Source organism: Chlorocebus sabaeus, chromosome 16, assembly GCF_047675955.1.
Source record: "Chlorocebus sabaeus isolate Y175 chromosome 16, mChlSab1.0.hap1, whole genome shotgun sequence".
Classification (NCBI taxonomy): Eukaryota; Metazoa; Chordata; class Mammalia; order Primates; family Cercopithecidae; genus Chlorocebus; species Chlorocebus sabaeus.
The window spans coordinates 7,649,376-7,670,326 of NC_132919.1; the positions used below are offsets into that span (position 1 = coordinate 7,649,376).

General features: G+C 48.3%; 1 protein-coding gene across 1 annotated transcript in view; it reads left to right on the forward strand.

Moving 5' to 3' along the window:
- Positions 1-20,951, forward strand: part of DNAH2 (dynein axonemal heavy chain 2) — a 121,963-nt gene that overhangs the window by 81,768 nt on the left and 19,244 nt on the right. Inside the window, exons 52-65 of the mRNA XM_037987835.2 lie at positions 905-1,093; positions 1,624-1,709; positions 1,848-1,978; positions 2,129-2,278; positions 2,610-2,777; positions 3,011-3,171; positions 3,542-3,681; positions 5,743-5,875; positions 5,968-6,107; positions 8,327-8,537; positions 9,347-9,463; positions 9,655-9,796; positions 11,578-11,747; positions 11,899-12,015. Of these exons, the coding sequence (XP_037843763.1) occupies positions 905-1,093; positions 1,624-1,709; positions 1,848-1,978; positions 2,129-2,278; positions 2,610-2,777; positions 3,011-3,171; positions 3,542-3,681; positions 5,743-5,875; positions 5,968-6,107; positions 8,327-8,537; positions 9,347-9,463; positions 9,655-9,796; positions 11,578-11,747; positions 11,899-12,015 (2,055 nt within the window). The remainder of the gene's footprint in view (positions 1-904; positions 1,094-1,623; positions 1,710-1,847; positions 1,979-2,128; positions 2,279-2,609; positions 2,778-3,010; positions 3,172-3,541; positions 3,682-5,742; positions 5,876-5,967; positions 6,108-8,326; positions 8,538-9,346; positions 9,464-9,654; positions 9,797-11,577; positions 11,748-11,898; positions 12,016-20,951) is intronic.

The window sequence follows — 20,951 nt, forward strand, 5'->3', positions numbered from 1 at the left end:
AGAGTGCAGTGTTGAGCCATATTGGAGCCTAAGGGGAAAGGAGAAATCAGTAATCCACATCTGGTCTTTATTGTAAATGTTAGTGTTTGTTCATCGTGAATATTTTGCATTCATTTTTGTTTTTAAATACTGTGTCGGCCAGGCACGGTGGCTCCCAGCTGTAATCCCAGTACTTTGGGAGGCTGAGGCAGGTGGATCACTTGAGCCCAGGAGTTTGATATCAGCCTGAGCAACATGGGGAACCCTGTCTCTACAAAAAAATACAAAAATTAGCCAGGTGTGGTAGTGCACACCTGTAGTCCTAGCTACTTGAGAGGCTGAGGTGGGAGGATTGCTTGAGCCCAGGAGGTCGAGGCTGCAGTGAACCATGATCTCACCATTGGACACCAGCTTTGAAAACAGTTTGAGACTCTGTCTCAAAAAAAAAAAAATGTATATATATAGTGTTAAGGCTGGGCACAGTGGCTCACGCCTGTAATCCCAGCACTTTGGGAGGCCAAAGCAGGCGGATCACCTGAGGTCGGGAGTTTGAGATCAGCCTGACCACCATGGAGAAACCCTGTCTCTACTAAAAATACAAAAAATTAGCCGGGCGTGGTGGCAGGCACCTGTAATCCCAGCTACTTGGGAAGCTTAGGCAGAGAATTGCTTGAACCCATGAGGCAGAAGTTGCAGTATATATATGAATAAATTAATAAAAATATGTATAAATACATAGTATATATAATACATATAACACTATATATATATAGTGTTAAAATAGTATTTATCATTTGTCTTATTTCTGAGTTTGGATTTTTTTTTGACGCCCCCTTAAATTCTGCCATGAGCCAAGCTCTTTATTGGCTTCCTTCCTGGCTAGAAGGCCAGGAGCCCTGGAGAGTGAGCCAGGGTCTATTTCTAGGAGTCCCAGATCATCCGCATATTTGGCACCATGATCAATCAGAAGCTTCAGGACTTTGAGGAAGAGGTGAAGCCCATTGGGAACGTGGTGACAGAGGCCACCCTGGACATGTACAACACCGTGGTACAGCGCTTCCTGCCCACGCCCACCAAGATCCATTACCTCTTCAACCTTCGAGACATCTCCAAGGTGACTCTCGGCCTGACCTTGCCCCTTCTGCTTGGCCCAGCCTCCGCGGAGGCATTCTCTTCTCAAACTAAGCCTTAACACTCAATAGCATGTGCACCAGAAGTCACCCCCATCCTGAAGTGCCGCATTCCCTGGCTTTACCTTTAAAACTTCTGGGCCAAGTGCGGTGGCTCACACCTGTAATTCCAGCACTTTGGGAGGCCAATGCAGGCAGATCACCTGAGGTTAGGAGTTCAAGACCAGAGCCTGGCCAACATGGCGAAATCCTGTCTCTATTAAAAATATATATTAAAAAAAAATTAGCTGGGCATGGTGGCGTGTGCCTGTAGTCCCAGTTACATGGGAGGCTGAGGCAGGAGAATTGCTTGAGCCTGGGAGGCAGAGGTTGCAGCGAGCTGAGATTGCACCACTGCCATTCAGCCTTGGAGACAGAGTGAGACTGTCTCAAAAACAAAAACAAAAACAAAAACAAAAAACTTCCGGAGGGAATCTTTTTGCTCCCTGGTCCCAACAGTCGGTCCTCTTCCCAGGTGTTCCAGGGCATGCTTAGAGCCAACAAGGACTTCCATGATACCAAGTCCAGCATCACACGGCTCTGGATCCATGAATGTTTCAGGTGACATGCATGTGCCCTGACCAGACGCAGGCTTCCTCAGCCTTGCTCCCACCCCCACTTTGCTCCCAGTCTGACACTGCCTTCCCCAGGCCATTCTCCTCTTTATTCCCAGACCTCACGCCAGTTCCCTGCCCACAGAGTCTTCTCTGACCGGCTGGTGGATGCGGCAGACACAGAAGCCTTCATGGGCATCATAAACGACAAGCTCGGCTCCTTCTTTGACCTCACGTTTCATCATCTCTGTCCCAGCAAGCGTCCTCCTATCTTTGGTGAGCTGGGAGCTGTGATGACCTTGGGCTTGACACTCTTAGGACATCGGGGCTAGAAGGAGTCAGGACATGGAGTCTGAAATGTGGAGCCGGGCGGCGGGGAGGCAGACCAGGCGTTTGTGACTCTGATCCCCGCTTCCCATGGCCCAGGGGATTTCCTGAAGGAGCCCAAGGTGTACGAAGACCTCACAGATCTGACAGTGCTGAAGACAGTCATGGAGACGGCTCTGAATGAGTATAACCTGTCACCCTCTGTGGTGCCCATGCAGCTGGTGCTCTTCCGAGAGGCTATTGAGCACAGTGAGCGCCTGCCAGTCCCACCCCCTTCCCCATCATCTCAGTGATGGGGTATGTCTAAGGAAATAGGGGTCCCTTCCCAGGTCTCCCAAATCAAGTTCCAGAAGCTGCCTTTCTCCCTGGCCACAGATGCCCTGGGTGTGGCAGCGTGTGTTTAACAGAGAAGGTGGAGGTTAAAAGTTGAATTGCCTCCTGGGCCTTGGGCACCAACTTCTTCTCATACCTCTTGGTTCCTCTGCTTCAGTTTCAGGGACCCCAATCCCTAGCCTAGGGCCTGGAGGTCCCCTGAGTTTGTTCAACCAACTCATTACCCTCATACCCACCCCACCCCCAGTCACACGGATCGTGCGGGTCATTGGACAGCCTCGGGGCAACATGCTCCTCGTGGGCATCGGGGGCAGCGGACGCCAGAGTCTGGCCCGCCTAGCTTCATCCATCTGTGACTACATCACCTTCCAGATCGAGGTCACCAAACATTATCGGAAGCAGGAGTTCCGAGATGGTATGGCTGGGTTTCTGAAACGGTAGGAATGAAAGATCAGATGCGTACATTCCTGCAGTGATAAGAGAGGAGAGATGGCAGCCAGATGGGCAGACGTGGCCGGCCTGTGTTGAGTGTAGGATGGTGTTGCGTGTATGCTGCGGTGCGGGGAGGGTTCCTAAATCTCAGAAAAGGAATCAAGTCCAGGACGGGGAATCTGCAGTGAGTTTGTCCTCCTTCCCTCCCCTGGCCAGATATCAAGCGTCTGTATCGCCAGGCTGGGGTGGAGCTCAAGACCACGTCCTTCCTTTTTGTGGACACCCAAATAGCTGATGAGTCCTTCCTAGAGGACATCAACAACATCCTCAGCTCAGGCGAGGTGCCCAATCTGTACAAGCCTGATGAATTTGAAGAGGTAGGATTCCTTCCACACCCTCGACCAGGCGCTTCTTCCGCCGGCCTAGCTGACCCCAGAAGGACCACAGCTCCCAGAATGTGCCCCTGGAGCACCCCCACTGCCCACCTCAGCCCTGTAAGGTGGAAGGTCCCCTCCAGGGACCCTGGGCAGAGCTGCTTTAAAACCCATGCTTCAGAGCCAGGCACAGTGGCTCGAGCCTGTAGTCCCAGCTACTCGGGGGTGGGGGGTGCTGAGGCGGGAGGATGGTTTGAGGCCAGGAGTTCGAGTCCAGCCTGGGAGACACTTTGTTAGCCCCGCCCGACCTGCTGCCCCCGCTGATTCTGCCATGGAGACGCCAGCCCTCTGACCCTGGGTGGCTTCTGTCCAGATCCAGTCGCACATCATAGACCAGGCCCGGGCGGAGGAGGTGCCTGAGTCATCGGACAGCCTCTTCACCTACCTCATCGAACGCGTGCGGAACAACCTGCACATCGTGCTTTGCCTCAGCCCCGTGGGGGATCCCTTCAGGTGACTTCTGTGACATTCTTCTCCCAGCCCCTTCTGTGTGCTCCGTCACCCTGCTGTGGCCTCCTGTGCCTTCTGGAAATTAGTGTCAGGAATAAGAGCAGGCTCCTCTGCCCGCCTCGCCCATCTCCTTTCCGTAGGCTGTGCCCGATTTCAGGAAATTGGCTCCTTTCAGGAAATGACTCCTTTACTGGACATGGGAGTCATCTGTCCTTTCTTGGTATAACTAGATTATTTGTTTATTTTGGTGGGTGGCTTTTTGGTTTTGTTTTGTCATTGTAAATCTAATTGTGGTTAAAAACACACACTCACAGGTCGGGCAGAGTGGCTCACACCTGTAATCCCAACACTTTGGGAGGCCGAGGCAGGCAGATCACGAGGTCAGGAGATTGAGACCATCCCAGCTAACATGGTGAAACCCCGTCTCTACTAAAAATACAATTAGCCGGGCATGGTGGTGGGGGCACCTGTGGTCCCAGCCACTCAGGAGGCTGAGGCAGGAGAATCGTTTGAACCTGGGAAGCGGAGGTTGCAGTGAGCCGAAATCACACCACTACACTCCAGCCTGGGGGACAGAGCAAAACTCTGTTCAAAACACACACACACACGCGCACACGCACACACACACACACCCCAAAATATATCATCTTAACCGTTTGAGTGCAGTGTTCAGCCGTGTGAAGTACACTCACACTGTTGTGTAACAGCTCCAGAGCTTTCTCATGCTCCTGAGGCCGCACTGCATACCCAGGAAACCACTGCTCCCCATTCCCTCCCTAGCCGCTGTCTCTCTGAGTCTGACTTCAGATGCCTCACATAGGTGGAACCATGCAGCATTTGTCTTTCTTTCTTTTTTGGTTTGAGACGAAGTCTCGCTCTGTTGCCCAGGCTGGAGTGCAGTGCTGTGATCTTGGCTCACTGCAGCCTCCACCTCCTAGGTTCAAGTGAGCCTCGTGCCTTAGCCTCCCAGTAGCTAGGATTCTAGGTGCTCGCCACCATGTCTGGCTAATTTTTGTATTTTTAGTAGAGACGGGGTTTCACCATGTTGGCTTGGCTAGTCTCAAACTCCTGACCTCAAGTGATCCACCCGCCTCCGCCTCCCAAAGTTCTGGGATTACAGGCGTGAGGCACCGCGCCCGGCCAGCATTTGTCTTTCTGTAACTTGCTTATTTCACTTAGCATAGTGTCCTCAAGGTCCATCCGTGTTGTAGCGTGTGTCAGGATTTCCTTCTTTGTTTTAAGGCTGAATAATATTATCTTGTATGTCTATACCACATTTTCTTGATATGACTAGATTTTTAAGGGCATCAGAAACTAGAAAGAGGTCAGAGAACTTGTGCAGGGAAGCAATTTGGATTACCTTAACAAAAAAAAAAATGTTTTTGAGACCAAGTCTTGCTGGTCTTGTTCTATCACCCAGGCTGGAGTACAGTGGTGCCATCTCGGCTCACTGCAACCTCCATCTCCCAGGCTCAAGTGATCCTCCTGCCTCAGCCTCTCCGGTAACTGGGACTAAAAGCGCATGTCACCATGGCCAGCTAATTTTTGTACTTTTTGTAGAGATGTGGTTTTGCCATTTGCCTAGGATGGTTTCGAACTCCTGGGCTGAAGAGATCCATCCGCCTTGGCCTCCCAAAGTGCTGGGATTACAGGCACAAGCCCCAGTGCCCGGCCTACCTTTTTGTTTTTAATGTTTGTGAACACAGCCGGGCGCTATGCTGAACTTTTCACGTGTGACACCTCATTGAATCCCCCATCCACCCTAGTCAGCATGTATTACTATTCCCATTTTAGAGACGAGGAAACTGGCATTCAAAGAGCTTAGATACTTGCTGGAGATCCACACCTCGAAAGTGTAGAACCAGGTTTTTGTGACTCCAGAACCTGTTTCTAAATGTTCTGCTGAACTAGCTCTGAAGAAACAGAATTTGGACAAGGAGATAGAGGAGAAAGGGGATGGGGCATTTTAGGTTCCTAAAAAGTGAGTGGATGCCTGTGGGGAAGCCAGTGCCTGGAGGCTGTGTCTGTGCACGGAATTTACAGCCTCTCCAAACCCCTTCCCAGGAACTGGATTCGCCAGTACCCAGCCTTGGTGAACTGCACAACCATCAACTGGTTCTCAGAGTGGCCCCAAGAGGCCCTGCTCGAGGTGGCTGAGAAGTACCTCGTAGGAGTAGACCTGGGAACTCAGGAGAATGTGAGCCCCTCCTCCCCACCTCTCATCGCACCCCCAGCCTCTCTCCCACTTCCGTTTCCATCCTCCTTTTCATCCTGTGTCACTGGCCTCAGATCCACAGGAAGGTGGCCCAGATCTTTGTCACTATGCACTGGTCAGTAGCTCAGTATTCCCAGAAGATGCTGTTGGAACTGCGGAGATACAACTACGTCACACCCACCAACTACCTGGAACTCGTGTCTGGATACAAGAAGTATGAAGGAGGGCAGGGGACATGCAGGGCCAGGGAACCTGGTGTCTTCCGAGGGCAATGGGTGAAATGAGTTGATGTGCAAGGGCAGAGATGCAAAGGCCGCAGTTCTGCCTAGGAAGTTGGGAAGAGGGAGCTGGGGCTTCCCGTGGGAGGGGCTGTCTCCAGAACCTTCTGGCTATGTTCCCCTCACCCCTCTCCACACCCTCTTGGCCCTTATTTTCTGGCATGAAGTTTCTCTGTCTTTTTCTCACCATAATATAACTGGAACATTGCCATAATATACCCAGTCCTTTCCTGTCTGCCTTTAATGTCTTCTAGACTTTCTACCTGTATGAGATAGAAAAAACAAAGCATTTTCCCTAGTCTTTCACTCAACACAGTACAGGCCCTCAGCATCCATGGGGGACTGGTTCCAGGACCTCCCACGGATAACAAAATCCACAGATGCTCCAGTCCCTGATATAGAATGGAGTATTTGCATGTAACTTATGCAGGTTCCTCCCATATACTTTGAATCCTCTCTAGATTACTTACAATACCTAATACAATGTAGATGCTATGTAAATAGTTGTTATACTGTATTGTTTAGGGAATAATGAAAAGAGGGAAAAGGCTGTACATGTTCAGTGCAGATGCAACTTTTTTCGAGATTTTTTTTTTTTTTTAGAAGGAGTCTTGCTCTGTTGCCCAGGCTGGAGTGCAGTGGCACAGTCTTGGCTCACTGCAACCTCTGCCTCCCAGGTTCAGGTGATTCTCCTGCCTCAGCCTCCCTAGTAACTGGGATTACAGGCACGTGCCACCATGCCCAGCTAATTTTTTTGTTTGTTTGTTTAGTAGAGACAGGGTTTCACCATGTTGGCCTGGCTGTTCCTGAACTCCTGACCTCAGGTGATCCAGCAGCCTCGGCCTCCCAAAGTGCTGGGATTACCGGTGTGAGCCACCGTGCCTGGACTTTTTTCAAATATTTTTGATCCTCTGTTGGTTGAATCCACGGATGTGGATACGGAAAGCTGGCTGTACTTCACTTCGGACACCAGATGTGGTGGGGATTTTCCCCACCCAAGCAGTTCTCCAGGGGACACTGGCTGGGTGTCCTGTAACATAATTCAATTCTGAAACGATCTACCTGGAGTTAGAGTCAGATCACACAGGTGGAGGGCGCAGTCCCACAAGACACCCTCCGCTTCAGATGCTAACCGAAAGCCCAGTGTTGTACCTGTGTTTCTGCCTGGCTGGTTATAATTTGAGGGTTCCCACCACCCCCTCATCAGGTTCAGTTAATTTGCTACAGTGGCTCACAGAACTCAGGAAACACTTCACCTACTATTGCTGACTTACTGCAAAGGATATTTTAAAAGATACAAATAAGGCTGGGCGTGGGGGCTCACGCCTATAATCCCAGCACTTTGAGAGGCCGTGGTGGGCAGATCACTTGAGGTCAGGAGTTCAAGAACAGCCTGGCCAACATGGTGAAACCCTGTCTCTACAAAAATACAAAAATTAGCCAGGCATGATGGCGGGTGCCTGTAATTCCAGCTACTCGGGAGGCTGAGGCGGGAGAATCATTTGAACCCGGGAGGTGGAGGCTGCAGTGAGCTGAGATCACATCACTGCACTCCAGCCTGGGCAACAGAGTGAGACTCCATCTCAAAGAAAAGAAAAGAAAAGAAGCAGTGGCTCAGGCCTGTAATCCCAGCACGTTGGGAGGCCGAGGTAGGAGGATCACTTGAGGTCAGGAGTTTGAGACCAGCCTGGGCAACATAACAAGACGCCATCTCTACAAAAAAAGAAAGAGAGAGAGTGGGAAATTGTTGCAATACTGGGCCCACATTCATTCCCACAGGGAAAAAAACAGGCTGGAGCTGAGGGACGGCTGCCTGCCCTGGGCCAGCCCACCTGCCTGTTCCACAGTGGGGAACAGAAGATGATTCTCATGTAGGGGAGGTGGTGTGATGGAAACTATTTAACAAGCTGATTCCGGTAGTGGTGTGTAGAATAAACCGGAGGAATGAGAGCCTGAAATCAAGAAGAGCCCTCAGGTAGCTGTTGGTGATGACCCAGGCAGGAAATGATAGAATCCCGACCAGGATGGTGGTGGTAGTATTGGTGGCAACAGAAAGGAAGGCAGACTTGAGACACACGGGGAAGGTGGGTCTTACAGGACACCCCGCTTTCCGGAAGCCCCGCCTCTCCACACCCTGTCCTGTTCTCCCCCGCAGGTTGCTGGGAGAAAAACGGCAGGAGCTGCAGGACCAAGCCAATAAGCTGCGGACAGGCTTGTTCAAGATCGATGAAACTAGGGAAAAGGTACAAGTGATGTCGTTGGAGCTGGAAGATGCCAAGAAGAAGGTGGCCGAGTTCCAGAAGCAGTGTGAGGAGTACCTGGTCATCATTGTGCAGCAGAAGCGGGAGGCGGACGAGCAGCAGAAGGTCAAGGGCCCACGCCCACCCCCCGTGCCTCACTCCCACCAGTGCTGGCTACTGCATCAGGGAACCCATGTTCCCCTTCTTAAATTTTCTTTTTTTTCTTTTTTTTTTTTTTTTGAGACGGAGTCTCGCTCTGTCCCCCAGGCTGGAGTGCGGTGGCGCAATCTCAGCTCGCAAGCTCCGCCTCCCGGGTTCCCGCTATTCTCCTGCCTCAGCCTCCTGAGTAGCTGGGACTACAGGCGCCCGCCACCGCGCCTGGCTAGTTTTTTTGTATTTTTTTTTAGTAGAGACGGGGTTTCACCGTGTTAGCCAGGATGGTCTCGATCTCCTGACCTCGTGATCCACCCGTCTCGGCCTCCCAAAGTGCTGGGATTACAGGCTTGAGCCACCGCGCCCGGCCTTAAATTTTCTTTAGTAACTGGGCGTGGTGGCTCACGCCTGTAATCCCAGCACTTTGGGAGGCTGAGGCAGGTGGATCACCTGAGGTCAGGAGTTTGAGACCAACTTGGCCAACATGGTGAAACCCCATCTGTACTAAAAATACAAAGATTAGCTGGGCGTGGTGGAGGGCGCCTGTAATCCCAGCTATTCGGGAGGCTGAGGCAGGAGAATCACTTAAACCCTGGGGGAGGAGGCTGCAGTGAGCCGAGATTGCACCACTGCATTCCAGCCTGAGCGAAAGAGTGAGACTCCATTGCAAAAAAAAAAAAAAAAATTATTTAGCTTTCTCTTTCATCTTTTCCACCAACACTGTCACTCCCACTTTTGCCCAAGGCAAAGACAAAAAACCTTTGCCCTTTTTTCATCCCTAGGCGGTAACAGCCAACAGTGAAAAGATTGCAGTTGAGGAAATCAAGTGTCAGGCACTGGCTGACAATGCCCAGAAAGATCTAGAAGAGGCCCTGCCTGCCCTGGAAGAGGCCATGCGGGTACCAGGAGCGGGTGCAAGGATGGGAGCCAGGAGCGCGAGGCCCCAGGGAAGGGAATGGGCCAGCCTTCTTTGTCCTCAAAGACTCTGGGGAAATGGGAAGAAGAGGTGGCACCTCAGCTAAGTTCTGCCTCCATAAGGTCCTGTCTTACCTGCTGAGTTGCTCCCTCACTTTATCCCTTTTTCCCCCAGGCCCTGGAGTCTCTGAACAAGAAGGATATAGGAGAGATCAAGTCTTATGGACGGCCCCCAGCCCAAGTGGAGATAGTGATGCAGGCAGTTATGATTCTTCGAGGCAATGAGCCCACGTGGGCAGAGGCCAAGAGGCAGCTAGGTAAGCTGGAGACCATGAAATAAATGATTTCCGCTCGCCCAGTGTTTATTGATTGTCGGCTGTGCAGCAGACACTCAGAAAGATAGGGATGGATGAGGCACTGTTCTGACCCTCAAGAGCATAGGGCCTAGTAGAAAGGAGAGCACAGAGCCTAGTAGAAGGGAGACCGCATGAATGTCAGTTAAGGTTCTTTGGTTGCCGGTCGGGTGTGGTGGCTCACGCCTGTAATCCCAAGCTTTGGGAGGGCAAGGTGGGCAGATCACTTGAGCCCAGGAGTTTGAGACCAGCCTGGGCAACATGACGAAAACCCATCTCTACAAGAAAATACAAAAATTAGCCGGGCATGATGGTGCATGCCTGTAGTCCCAGCTGCTTGGGAGGCTGAGGCAGGAGGATCATTTAAACGTGCAAGGCAGAAGCTGCAGTGAGCCGTGATTGCGCCATTGTACTCTAGCCCGCGCGACAGAGCCAGACTCTGTCTCCAAAAAAAAAAAAAAAAAAAGATGATTTAGTTGTTACTGGTATTTTCTGACTTTTTACAAAGTTACCTGTTTCTTTTCAACTAAAAAAAAAAAAAAGAAAAAACTACATTTCTGATCACTTTTAGAATTTAATTATTAAATATGAAATTTTGAAAAAGATTATTTGGTTGTAAGTAACAGAAAACAGCTCATCTTAATACTGACATTCAGCTTACAATGGTTTGACTTAAGATTTTTCGTCTTTACAATGGTACACATACAATCATTCTGTTTTTCACTTTCAGGACAGTATTCAATACATTACATGAGATACTCAACACTTTGTTATAAAATGGACTTTGTGTTAGATGATTTTGCCCAACTGTAGGCTTAATGTAAGCTCTCCAAGCACGTCTAAGTTAGGCTTGGATAAATTATGACGTTCAGTAGGTTAGATGCATTAAATTCATTTTTGATTTACCGTATTTTCAATGTATGATGGGCTTATCAGGAGCATCTGTATATTAAACAAAATTGTCCTAAAGATAGAAGAATGGGCCGGGCGCAGTGGCTCAGGCTTGTAATCCCAGCACTTTGGGAGTCTGAGGCAGGCGGATCATGAGGTCAGGAGATGGAGCCCATCCTGGTTAACGCGTTGAAACCCTGTCTCCACTAAAAAATACAAAAAAATTAGCTGGGTGTGGTGGCGGGCCCCTGTAGTCCCAGCTACTTGGGAGGCTGAGGCAGGAGAATGGTGTCAACCAGGGAGGCGGAGCTTGCAGTGAGCCGAAATCGCGCCCCTGCACTCCAGCTTAGGCGACAGAGCGAGACTCCATCTCAAAAAAAAAAAAAGATAGAAGAATGTATTGCTGCATCCAAGGGCAGGAATGCCCTCAGGCCCCCAGAGGGGAACAAGATTCAGAAAATGGGAACCAGGACTCTGTGTTCCATTCTTGTGGTTTACTCTGCTCTGGGTTCTGGTAGTAGAATACAGCCTGCCAGTCTCGGTTTGGTGATCCCTGCCCTAGAAGAAAGTGCAAAGCAGAGAGAAAAAAAAGTGAAGTGTAGGGTGTCTTGGCTAAGTGTTCAAGGTAAGTGGTGAGAGAGGAGCTGGGAAGATTGTCGAGGACCTTGGGGGCTGAGAGGTGCCTAGAGACAGAGTCAAGTCAGAGGGAGGAACTAGGGGCCAGGTCAGATAGTTTGGCCTTAGGAACTGAGCCCAGGAAAAATGTGGCTAAGCATGCGTAGTGGAGGTGAAACTGTTGGACAAGGAGGATGGCATTAGGGCTCTGGCTAAGGCCCCTAATCTTCATCCCACAGGGGAACAGAACTTCATCAAGTCACTGATCAACTTTGATAAAGACAATATCTCAGATAAGGTTCTGAAGAAGATCGGGGCCTACTGTGCCCAGCCTGACTTCCAGCCTGATATCATCGGCCGTGTCTCCCTGGCTGCTAAATCCCTCTGCATGTGGGTGCGGGCCATGGAGGTAAGGGCGTCCGGGCTGGGGCGGGGCAGCAAGGAGGGCAGGCCTGGGAGAAGCGTGGATGCACAGACCCGGGTGGAAGGAGGGGATGCCTGGAGGTGAGGGGGTTGGTGGGTTGGTGGGCGACCCCCACAGCCTGACTGTCTCCCCGAAGCTGTACGGGCGGCTGTATCGGGTGGTGGAGCCCAAGCGGATCCGGATGAACGCTGCCTTGGCTCAGCTTCGGGAGAAGCAAGCCGCACTTGCTGAGGCCCAGGAGAAGCTGCGGGAGGTGAGCCGATCGCCTGTCTTTTCCATGGAGGTCCCTCTCCCTGAGTTCTGGATTGCTTCATTAAGCGTTTGTTTTTTCCCATCTAATTCTACCCCCCTTCCCCGTGTCCTGTGCCATTCTAGTCCTGTCTCCTTCCCACTCTGTGCCCTGTTTAGACTGGGCTGCCTCTGGCTCAGAAAGCTAAGTTGATTGCAGAGGGTTATAAAGGCTCAGAGGCACTGCGACCCAGGAGCCCTTCCAAAGGTTGGCTTGGGAGCTGGCGATCTCTGTCACACCCTTCAGAGTTGAGGCCTGAGATATTAACTGATGAAATCTGTGTGGCAAATTGGTCTTTGCCAGGGGGATGGGTCAAGAGTGTCTGTGTCGCTTCTGTGGACCAAGAACAATGTGAGAGTGTCTGTGCATATGTTGTGTGGGGCCAGGCTCTCCCAGAGGCCAAGTGGGTTAGTTACCGTGAGAAGTCTGGGCAACCCAGGTGATCTCCTGCAAGATGCATGCATGAGGCTGGTCGCGGCGGCTCACGCCTGCAATCCCAGCACTTTGGGAGGCCGAGGTGGGTGGATCACCTGAGGTCACGAGTTCAAGACCAGCCTGGGCCGGGTGCGGTGGCTCAAGCCTGTAATCCCAGCACTTTGGGAGGCCGAGACGGGTGGATCACGAGGTCAGAAGATCGAGACCATCCTGGCTAACACGGTGAAACCCCGTCTCTACTAAAAAATACAAAAAACTAGCTGGGCGAGGTGGCGGGCGCCTGTAGTCCCAGCTACTCAGGAGGCTGAGGCAGGAGAATGGCGGAACCCGGGAGGCGGAGCTTGCAGTGAGCTGAGATCCGGCCACAGCACTCCAGCCTGGGTGACAGAGCGAGACTCCGTCTCAAAAAAAAAAAAAAAAAAAAAAAAAGACCAGCCTGGCCAACATGGTAAAACCCCATCTCTACTAAAAATGCAAAAATTAGCTGGTCATGGTGGCGGGCGCCTGCAATCCCAGCTACTTGGGAGGCTGAGGCATGAGAATCGCTTGAACCCGGGAGGTGGAGGTTGCAGTGAGCCAAGATCACACCACTGCACTCCAGCCTGGCGACAGAGTGAGACAGTCTCCAAAATAAATAAATAAATAAATAAATAAATAAATAAATAAATAAAGATACATGCATGAGTAACTCCTGAACCAGGCAGAATGGGCAAGTGCCATTATCCAAAGAATTCAAAATTCTTCCAGTTTATCATTTGATTTTTTAAATGATTGATTTAATAATACTACACTATCCCCAAGGTAATACAGTTACATGGTTTGAAGTGTGAAAGGTACAAAGAAGTATCCAATAAGAAGTCTCCCCCCGCCCACCTTCTGTTCTCTAGCCACCAGCTTTCCTCTCTGAAAGCAGCCGATATTACCGTCACCCAGGCTGGAGTGCAGTGGCGCAATCTCAGCTCACTGCAACCTCCGCCTCCTGGGTTCAGGCGATTCTCCTGCCTCAGCCTCCCGAGTAGCTGGGATTACAGGTGCCCGCCACCACGCCCGGCTGATTTTTGTATTTTTAGTAGAGATGGGGTTTTGCCATGTTGGTCAGGCGAGTCTCGAACTCCTGACCTCAGGTGATCTGCCGGCCTCAGCCTCTCAAAGTGCTGGGATTACAGGCGTGAGCCGCCACGCCTGGCCGGAACCTTACTATCTTATTTACCTGTGAGTCAAAGATTGTTCCTTATCAGTATATAGAGAGTCTCTGCTTTCTTTTTACCACTGCATGATATTCCAATAGGTAGCTACAGGGACACCATCGTTTATTTAACTGTTACCCTTTTGAGACACCCACTGTTTCCAGTCTTTTGATCTTCTCTTGCCCTGTAACTTTGTTGGTGCTATCTTTATATAAAAATTTAAAATATTTATATAATTGAAGCTGGCCATATAATTTCAAACTGTTTTACCTAAAACCAACTTTGAAAAACATCCAGGTTCGACCTCCACAGATCAGATGAGGAGCCTGAGGCTAGTGACATCAAGGGCTCACTGGCACGTCACCGACAGAGCTGGTCTAGATCCCGGGTTTCCTGACTTCATACCACTCTGCCCACGGCTCATCCCCGTTTTTTCCTGCTGTGGGCATCTTTACTATCAAAAGTGAAGCTGCCCGTGAGGTCTCTTCGGTGCGGGGAACTCACCCAGGTTGGGTGAACAGGGCTTCTCTCTGCACCTGCTCCTCCACGGTTCCATTCCTGCTACCACTTCCACCTACCACTGCCAACCTCTCACAAAACTTTACTCTTTTACTCTCTTTTCCCAAGAGTGAAGAATCACAGGTCTGGCAATCCATTTGGAAAGGTTTTTCACCTAGATGAATCATATCCTGGGCTAAATAATTAGGGGTGGTTCCTTACATACATGAAATATGGGACATCCGGGGTGCACTGCCAACAATGTCATTCATTAAACAAGCATTTATAGCACACCCAGTGTTAGGTCTTCTGGTGGAGGGTCCACACCCACACTTGAGAACCCCCAAATGATAAGAGGAAGCAGATAGGGAACAAACATTTCTCCTTTTTTATGGACAAAGCTTGTGAAATTTACAAGCCAAATGCACCTTAAAAAAAAAAAAAAAAAAAGAAGCAGCAGCAGCATTTATGTATTTATTTTAAGAGATGGGGTCTTCCTATGTTACCCAGGCTGGTCTTGGTCTTGAACTCCCATCTCAGTCTCACAAGTTGCTGGGATTGCAGTTGTGAGCCACCATGCCCCCAAATGTACCTTCCTTTCCTTCCTTCTTTTCCTTCCCTTCCTTCCTTCCTTCCTTTTCTTCTTTCTTTTCTTTCTTTCTCTCTTCTTTTTTTTTTTTTTTTTTTGAGACGGAGTCTCGCTCTGTCGCCCAGGCTGGAGTGCAGTGGCCGGATCTCAGCTCACTGCAAGCTCCGCCTCCCGGGTTCCCGCCATTCTCCTGCCTCAGCCTCCTGAGTAGCTGGGACTACAGGCGCCCGCCACCTCACCCGGCTAGTTTTTTGTATTTTTTAGTAGAGACGGGGTTTCACCGTGTTAGCCAGGATGGTCTCGATCTCCTGACCTCGTGATCCACCCGTCTCGGCCTCCCAAAGTGCTGGGATTACAGGCTCTTTTTTTGTTTTTTGAGACAGGATCTCACTCTGTTGCCCAGACTGGAGTACAGTGGCACAATCACGACTCACTGCAGCCTAAACTTCCTGGGCTCTGGTGATCCTCCCACCCAAGCCTCCCGAGTAGCTGGGCCTACAGGCACACTCCACCATTCCTGGTTAATTTTTTGTATTTTTTGTAGAGACAGGGTTTCACCATGTTGCCCAGTCTGGTCTTGAACTCCTGGGCTCAAGTAATCCTCCTGCCTTGGCCTCCCAAGTTGCTAGGATTATAAGGGTAAGCCACCCCACCTGGCCCAAATATACCCTTTTTGTTTTGTTTTGTTTTTGAGACCTTGTCTCACTCTATCACCTAGGCTGGAGTGCAGTGGCGCGATCCTGGCTTGCTGTAACTTCTGACTCCCGGATTCAAGCGATTCTCCTTCCTCAGCCTCCCGAGTAGCTGGGATTACAGGCATCTGCCACCACGCCCGGCTAATTTTTGTATTTTTAGTAGAGATGGGGTTTTAGCACATTGGCCAGGCTGGTCTTGAACTTCTGACCTCATCTGATCTGCCCACCTCAGCCTCCCAAAGTGCTGAGATTATAGGTGTGAGCCACCACGCCTACCCCCAAATGTACCTTTTAATAGAACTTCACAACTAGGCACTATGCTGATACCTGGGCCCTGCCCCAGCTCAATTAAGTAAGAATCCCTGGCAGAGCCTAAGGATCAGCATTTTAAAAGCTTTCCTGTCAGAGCCTACCAGAGGTGGGAATGTTTATTCATAGTACTGAGGCTCAGGTCTGAAAAGAGGCTCAGAGCCCAATTATGTTGCAGATCAGAAAAAAATTTTGAGTAAATAGCTTTAGCCATCACTCACTTGTCAGCTAGTTCTGACATACAACAAGGGTTACAAACCAGTGGCGTAGACAGGGCCCCAGAAGGCTTTGAAATGGGTCAGAACAGAATCTTAATATATTTCAAGGCAACTGTATCCCCAAGTCTGAATATTCCCATTTTTTCCTATTTTGCATTCCAAATTATGTCTTAATCTACTTCAGGGCAACTGTATCCCCAAGGTAGAACATTCACATTTTTTTCCTATTTTGCATTCCAAATTATGCCTAGTCACATTGTCTAACATAACATATCAGAGGCCATGCAGTTCAATTAAATGACAGGATTAAAACACTCCAATAATAACCATACACAGAAATTCCACAAATTTGAATATAACCCCCAGGGAGAAATTAAATTTCAAAGATTAAATAAATCCCTTGGTAAACTAAAGTCCAAAGAAATGGAAATTCGAAATCAACTAATCTTGCTTTTGTGAGTTAAAAATCTAGAATTCAACCTTCTGAAGTTAAAGTCCCCAAATCATCCTCCCCAACTTCCTGTTCTGCTCAGTCTCAGCTGAGGGGTTATCTCAGTTCATTTGGGCTCCTATAGCAAAATACTGGGTAATTTATAAATAACAGACATTGATATCTTACAGTTCTGAAGGCTGGAAAGTCTAAAATCAAGGTGCAAGTACATTCAGTGTCTGGTAGGGCCAGTTCCTCATAGATGATGCTTAGGTGTGTCTTCACGTAACAGAAGGCACAAACAAGCTCTCTTGGGCTTCTTTTACTAGGGCACTAATCCCATTCCTGAGGGCCCCACCCCCATGACCTAATCACCTCCCAGATGCCCCACCTTCCAACACCGCTGCACTGGGGATTAAGTTCGAAAATGAATTTGAGTGAGACGTGAACATTTGGACCGTAGCAGGGTGGGGGTTCTCTGGGTAGATCAGTTTTCTTAAGCTAGGCTGTCTCTCCCTGGAAAAGGATGTTGTTCCTCAGGACCTCAGAGGATGTATTAGTTCAGAATGAAGTCTCTCATGAGCATTATTTGAGATTCAAATAGAATTCAAGGGTCTTAATAAGGCATGCACAGCTTGCAGATAAAATTATGTTGCCAAAATTCTGGTTATTACTGTTGCCAGAGACCATAGAAGAAACTCAATAGCATTTGCGGCAATTAGGATACATAGAGAAAATCTTGGTTTTAGCTCCACCAAAATGTCAGTTATCTGGAACTATAACTTGTGCACTTAAATTTAACTAGGAGAAATCTTTAGCAATAGATTAATATAAGAGATACAATCCAACCATCAAGCATTTACTGGATCGGGGGTTATAAATCCACATATGTATACCTTCTTTTCTTAGGGGGTTGATCGTTGTAAAATACATATAAAATATATCATTATAACCATTTTAAAGTGCACAATTCAGGCCAGACTTGGTGGTTTATGCCTGTAATCCTAGCTCTTTGGCAGGCAGGGGCTGGGGGATTGCTTGAGCCTAGAAGTTCGAGATCAGCCTGGGCAACATAGAGAGACTTTGTCTCCACAAAGTAGAAAAAAATTAGCCGGACACAGTGGTGCACACCTGTAGTTCCAGCTACTTGGAAGGCTGAGGTGGGAGGATTACTTGAGCCCAGAAGGTTGAGAGTGCAGTGAGCTATGATTATGCCACTGTCCGCCAGCCTGGGCAACAGAGCAAAATCCTGCCTCAAAAAATAAAGATAAAAATAAAGCCAGGTGCGGTGGCTCACGCCTGGAATCCTAGCACTTTGGGAGGCTGAGGCAGGCAGATCACCCAAGGTCAGGAGTTTGAGACCAGCCTGGCCAACATGGTGAAACCCTGTCTCTACTTAAAAAAAAAAAAAAAAATTGCTGGGCGTGGTGGTAGGCACCTGTAATCCCAGCTACTTGGGAGGCTGAGGCAGGAGAATCGCTTGAACCCCGGAGGCGGAGGCTACAGTGAGCTGAGATTGCGCCATTGCACTCCAGCCTGGGTGACAAGAGTGAGATTCTGTCTAAAAAAAAAAAGAAAGAAAGAAATAGCCTAAAATGGATACACCAGGCAGCAGCACTATAGACTATGCTTGTATATGTATAGAATACCTCCGGAAGGAGCGTCAAGAAACAGGTAACACTGGCTGCCTCTAAAGAAGGAACCTGGCTGAGTGGGGAACAGGGTTAGAAGGAAGACTTTTCATACCTTCACGCCCTTGGGCCTTTTGAATTTTTGATAGCTATTCAAAAATTCACAAAGTAAACAAAATTTAAAGGAATAAGAAATAACAGTGTGGCGGTGGCTCACGCCTGTAATCCCAGCACTTTGGGAGGCCGAGACGGGCGGATCACGAGGTCAGGAGATCGAGACCATCCTGGCTAACACGGTGAAACCCCATCTCTACTGAAAATACAAAAATTAGCTGGGCGCAGTGGCGGGTGCCTGTAGTCCCAGCTACTTGGGAGGCTGAGGCAGGAGAATGGCGTGAACCCGGGAGGCGGAGCTTGCAGTGAGTGGGGATCAGGCCACTGCACTCTAGCCTGGGTGACAGAGCGAGACTCCGTCTCAAAAAAAAAAAAAAAAAAAAAAAAAAAAAAGAAATAACAGTGTGAAGATGTGCTTATGCCTGTACATGAATTACTTTTTTTTCTTTTGTAGTTTTTTTTTTGGGGGGGGGGCGTGTAGAGATAGGGTCTTGCTGTGCTGCCAGGGGTCTCAAACTCCTGACCTCAAGCAGTCCTCCTGCCTCTGTCTCCCAAAGTGCTGGGATTACAGGCGTGAGCCACCATGCCCGGCCTTGTACACAGATATTTATTACAGCATTGTTAATAGCAGAATGTTGGAAAAACACAAATGTGTATCCGTAGGAGACTTGTTACATAAATCATAGTTCAATCTCACACAAGAGTATTTTGCAGCTGCTAAAAACAATGAGGCAGCTCACAAGAACTGATTTGGAAACAAGCAAAAAAAAAAAGTAAAGTACAAACAGTGTTATAGCATATAACCACTGATTAAAAATTCATTTATTCAGGGCGGGCACAGTGGCTCATGCCTGTAATTCCAGCACTTTGGGAGGTTGATGCGGGTGGATCACTGGAGGTCAGGAGTTTGAGACCAGCCTGGCCAACATGTTAAAACTCTGTCTCTACTAAAAATACAAAAATCAGCCGGGCGTGGTGGCGGGTGCCTGTAATCCCAGCTACTTGGAAGGCTGAGGCAGGAGAATAGCTTGAACCTGGGAGGTGGAGGTTGCAGTGAGCCAAGATGGCACCACTGCATTCCAACCTGGACGAGAGTGTGAGACTCTGTCTAAAAAAAAAAAAGACATATATATATATTTATTCAAATATATAAATATATATATATATATTCAAAAAAATATGTGAGTGCTGGGCATTATTTTAGGTCTAAGGATTCAGTGGTGAACAAGTCCCTGCCTTCACCGTGCTTGTTTTCTTTATATATAAACAATTCTGTGCATGGACTATTCTAGAAAGCTACATGGGAAACTAGGGCAGGGTCTGGGACCAGGCTCAGGAATGGCAGGAAGACTTCCCCTTCACCATATGCACTTTTGTTCCTTTTGGATTTTGATTTATGTAAATATATTCACTATTCAAAAAAAAAAATCACAGGTAGTAAAAATTATTTTCTGAGATATGACAAAGATTTTATTAAGTGTAATAGTGTTGTAGTTATGCAGAAAAATGTCCTTATTATTATTACTTTTAGAGATGTGTTATGAAGTATTTAGGCTTGAGATTTCATGAGTTTTAAATTTACTTTAAGATACTTTGGCAAAAAACAAGTAGATGAAATATATATAGCAAAATGCTAACTGTGAAATCTAGCTGATGGGTGTTTCTAGGTTTAAAAGTTTTCATAATAATTTTTAAAAATTTAAAGCTCCAAAGAGATTAGCATACTTTAAAAATAGAGGCATACGCATATTTTTCAGAGATATGGAAGTAACAACCAGCATAAATAAAAAGAAAAGTGGTTAAAAAGTAGTTTGCCATGGTTGGGCACGGTGGCTCATACCTGTAATCCCAGTACTTTGGGAGGCCGAGGCCAGAGGATCACCTGAGGTCAGGAGTTTGAGACCAGCCTGGCCAACATGGTGAACTCCACCTCTACTAGAAACACAAAAATTGGCCAGGTGTGGTGGTGCACACCTGTAATCCCAGCTATTCAGGAGGATGAGGCAGGAGAATCGCTTGAACCCAGGAGGCAGAGGTTGCAGTGAGCCAAGATTGTGCCATTGCACTCTGGTCTAGGTGACAAGAACGAGACTCCGTCTCAAAATAAACAAACAAAGTAGTTTGCCTCAGAGGAAGAAGTCTGGCTGTGGGAAAGATTGTCTAGATGCTACTTTTCCTGTAACCTCTTTTACGTCATTTAGGTTTTAATCTCGTGCATGTATTTCTTTTCTTTTCTTTCTTTCTTTTTTTTTTTTTTTGAGAAAAAAAAAAGAGAGAGATTGGCCAGGCTGGTCTCGAACTCCTGACCTCGTGATCTGCCCACCTCGGCCTCCCAAAGTGCTGGGATTACAGCCATGAGCCACCAGACCCGGCCACATGTATTTCTTGTATAAGAAATAAACAATGACAACACCACCACTGCACATAAAATAAATAATGAAACATAGAACTGTCCATAAAAAAAAACTGTCTATTAAAAAAATAACTGTTGACGAGTTGATGGGTGCAGCACACCAACATGGCACAAGTATATATATGTGCCTGCACGTTGTGCACATGTACCCTAGAACTTAAAGTATAATAATAATAATAAAAAAACTGTCTATAAAAAAAAATAAGAGAAACGAACAAAACAAAATGAAAAGAACTATCGAGCAGCCTGGATGCCTCCCTGTTGACAAATCTCCACAGGAAGTGAAATTACAGTTAGAATGTTGGTGATGAGGGCGGGCCCAACTGGATCACATGATCCTGGTGACTGGCAGGTGTTGGAGCAAAGATCCCTGAAGCATCG